The sequence below is a fragment of the Chinchilla lanigera genome, unplaced genomic scaffold (assembly GCF_000276665.1).
Source record: "Chinchilla lanigera isolate Chin_1 unplaced genomic scaffold, ChiLan1.0 scaffold00113, whole genome shotgun sequence".
Classification (NCBI taxonomy): Eukaryota; Metazoa; Chordata; class Mammalia; order Rodentia; family Chinchillidae; genus Chinchilla; species Chinchilla lanigera.
The window spans coordinates 431,270-434,282 of NW_004955514.1; the positions used below are offsets into that span (position 1 = coordinate 431,270).

The 3,013-nt window shown below is 51.1% G+C and overlaps 1 protein-coding gene across 4 annotated transcripts in view; it reads right to left on the reverse strand.

The window, feature by feature from the left end:
* Gak (cyclin G associated kinase) overlaps positions 1 to 2,929 on the reverse strand; it is a 42,894-nt gene extending 39,965 nt beyond the window's left edge. For 3 of the 4 annotated variants that reach the window (XM_005408684.2, XM_013506753.1, XM_005408682.2), the window contains exon 1: positions 2,664 to 2,929. In XM_005408684.2, the coding sequence (XP_005408741.1) occupies positions 2,664 to 2,808 (145 nt within the window). In that variant the 5' untranslated portion in view covers positions 2,809 to 2,929. The remainder of the gene's footprint in view (positions 1 to 2,663) is intronic. The other variant, XM_013506754.1, reaches the window with a different exon arrangement.
* Positions 2,930 to 3,013: the final 84 nt, after the last annotated feature.

Genomic DNA, 3,013 nt, shown 5'->3' on the forward strand with positions numbered 1-3,013 from the left:
CCATGCTCAGCCTTTGCTAAGCTTTTTGTAGTGTTCTCCAAGTAGAAAGTCACATTGTGAAATTTTAAACTGTCATCATATTCAGACCATCTACAAGTGACAAAAGGAGCACCCTACCTAGCATGCTTTGCCCCCCACAAGACTAGGGGCAAGAAAGGGCTGTGTCCTTGTCACTTGGTGTCATACTGTGGTGCAATCAGATGAAAAGAAATGAGAGGCACTCAGATCACAAGAAGCAGCAAAGACATTCTTATTTTCAGGTAACATGATCTCCTCCATGGAAAATCTGGTGAAATCTCAAAAGAACAGCTACTGTAACTAATAAGTGAATTTAGGAAGGCTGTAGGGTATAAAAGCAAAATACAAAAATCAATTATATTTCTATACCACCAAGATAGGCAGAGATTTCTTAGACATAAGCACAGAAGCACCATCCATTAAAAAAAAGATAAATGAACTGTATCTAAAAAGATCTGCTCTTTTAAATATACTCATCAGAGAATAAGAAGATCCACTAATTACATGTGCAAATCACCTATCTGATAAAAGACTTCTTCCCAGAAAATATAAATCCCAAAATGCCATAACAACAAAAATTTTAATGAGAAAAAAAATCAAAAAGGATACACTAGGGTGGTTAAGCACATAGCAAGATATCCATAGTTATCATTACAGAAATGCAAATTTAAACCACAAGATACTCTAAGCACCTATCAGAATGCCTAAAATTTTAAAAACTCACCAGATCAAGTGTTGTTTAGGAGGAGGAGCAACTGAAACATATACACACTACTTGTAGAAATGTCAAAAGATACAACCACTCTGGGAAATAGTGACAATTTCTTAAAAAGTTAACCATATATCAACTATATGGTGATGGCTGGTCATGGACGTAAATGTACAAGGGCAAGACCATAAAACTGTAAGATAAACATGGAAGAAAATCTTCAAGATCAGGACTCTTAGGGGTGCTTGCGAAGGGGGTGTACTGTGATTACCTAATCTGCTTTTGAAATCAATCTAAATACACCCTGTTGACCCCCAAAGAGGGAATCCTGGCCCCAAACAGAACCCTCCCGCTTCTGTGCGTCTGCTTCCTAACAACGCTGCGTTTGTCAGTCAGTACCAAATCCTCCCTGCTTCCTCCGTCCTGTACAAGGAAGCGCCCTCTAACGGTGGCGGGGGGGAAACACACTTGCCTCAGAAATATTGAAGCTTGTTTTTAAAATACTAGATTTCTTACCCTGTTTTAGTTGAGAAAGCAGCTTCAAACAACTAAGTCAAAGGAGGAAGTCTGGCTCATAATTTACCGGGTTATTTTTTTTCTCCTGCCTCACCTAGAGCGCAAAGGGAACAAGCTCCTCTGCCCCGCCACAGCTTGGACTTCCTTGTTCTGCATCCGGGTGCTGCCTGACCCGCAAAAGCTTCCTGCTTTGCGGAACCCTCCCTCTTTCTTACCAAAGCTCACTAAATCACAACCCAAAATCTGCTTCTAACACAGTAGAAAGAAGTAGGTGACAATGCTACAGCCAGAATATCCCTTCAGGCCTTCTAGAATAAGGACACCAGAATGTTGTGCCACATCCCCAGCCCCAAAATCTAGCAGCCCTGAGCAGGGCCTCACTCTCCCCACACCAAGGCAGAACACAAGTGTTTTTCGCCCATAAATTTTAGAGGTGGAGAGACATGACACAGTCCTGGGCACCTTTCGACAAAGGCAAGGAAAACCCAGAGATGGGAACGCCATGCACATCAATAATCAATCTGCGTGAAGAAGGTAGAGGGCATTCAGGAAGTACAAACAAATCTGGCAAAAGACACCCCAGGACACACAACTCATGGCCTCTATCACGAAAGCTTCTACATGGGTCACAGCCACTGGCTGTAAGAAGAGGAAACCAGGACTATGGGACCCAGCACTGAGGATGGCAGGACTCCCACGGCCTCAGCGCTGTGTGCGGCCACCGACCGAAGAGCACCCCACAACTCAGAAGAGCCAGTCCTGAGATCCACAGTCCAGTCTAAGCCCCTGGTGCACAGCATTCCTGGATGTGATGCAAAGAGCCGTGCTTATCTCATGCCCTTCTCTACAGCTCTGCTGACCTTTTGATGCCAACCGGTGGCCTTTTGAGCCCCTTCTCTGGGCCTCCCCCACCTACTCTCACAGCCTCTGCTTTCGACAGGGGAGGTGCCTGAAGATCCTGGTAGTGGAAATCCTTTCTGCCCACATCTGACCTGAGCCCAACAGTGGAGACCCTTCGCGGCCCTGACCCGATCCCCTCACTAGCAGTGGTGACCCTTCTCACCCTGACGTGACCCCTGCTGACAGCGGTGACCCTCCCGGCCCCGGCCTGACCCCCGCTGACAGTGAAGACCCTCACCAATCCCTGGTGACGGTGACTTAACCCTCGCTGATAGACACCTGACCCCTGCTGACATCGGTGACCCTCCCGGCCCCGGCCTGATCCCCGATGACAGTGAAGACCCTCACCAATCCCGATCTAACCCCTGCTGACAGCGACCTAACCCTCGCTGACAGACACCTGACCCCAGCTGACAGCGGTGACCCTCCCGGCCCCGGCCTGACCTCCGCTGACAATGGTGACCCGAGCTAACCCTGCCCCTCGCGGCCTGGTGACGCTCCCGCCCAGCGCGGGCCTCACCCTCCGCCAGAACTCGCCGCACCCGCAGGCGCAGCTCGCCCAGCTCCACAGTCTGCCCCACGAAGTCGCTCTGGTCGCGGCCGGCAGCTCCGCCCAGGGAGCCGGGACCTGCCAGGAAGTCCAGCGCAGACTGTAGCAGTGACATGGCGACGGCCGCTCAGAGGCAGTGGGAGCCGGGGCCGGGGCCAGGGTTGGGGCTCCGACTCCGCTCCGCCGGATCAGCGGCAGCCCGCGAGCAGCCCCGCCATCTTCCGCCCGCGCCGTGACGTAGGAGCGTGAGCACGTCGGCGGCGCGCCCCTGCGGGGCGGAAGTACCTGCCCGCTTCCGCCGCGCCGGCCAGCCCCTCCCT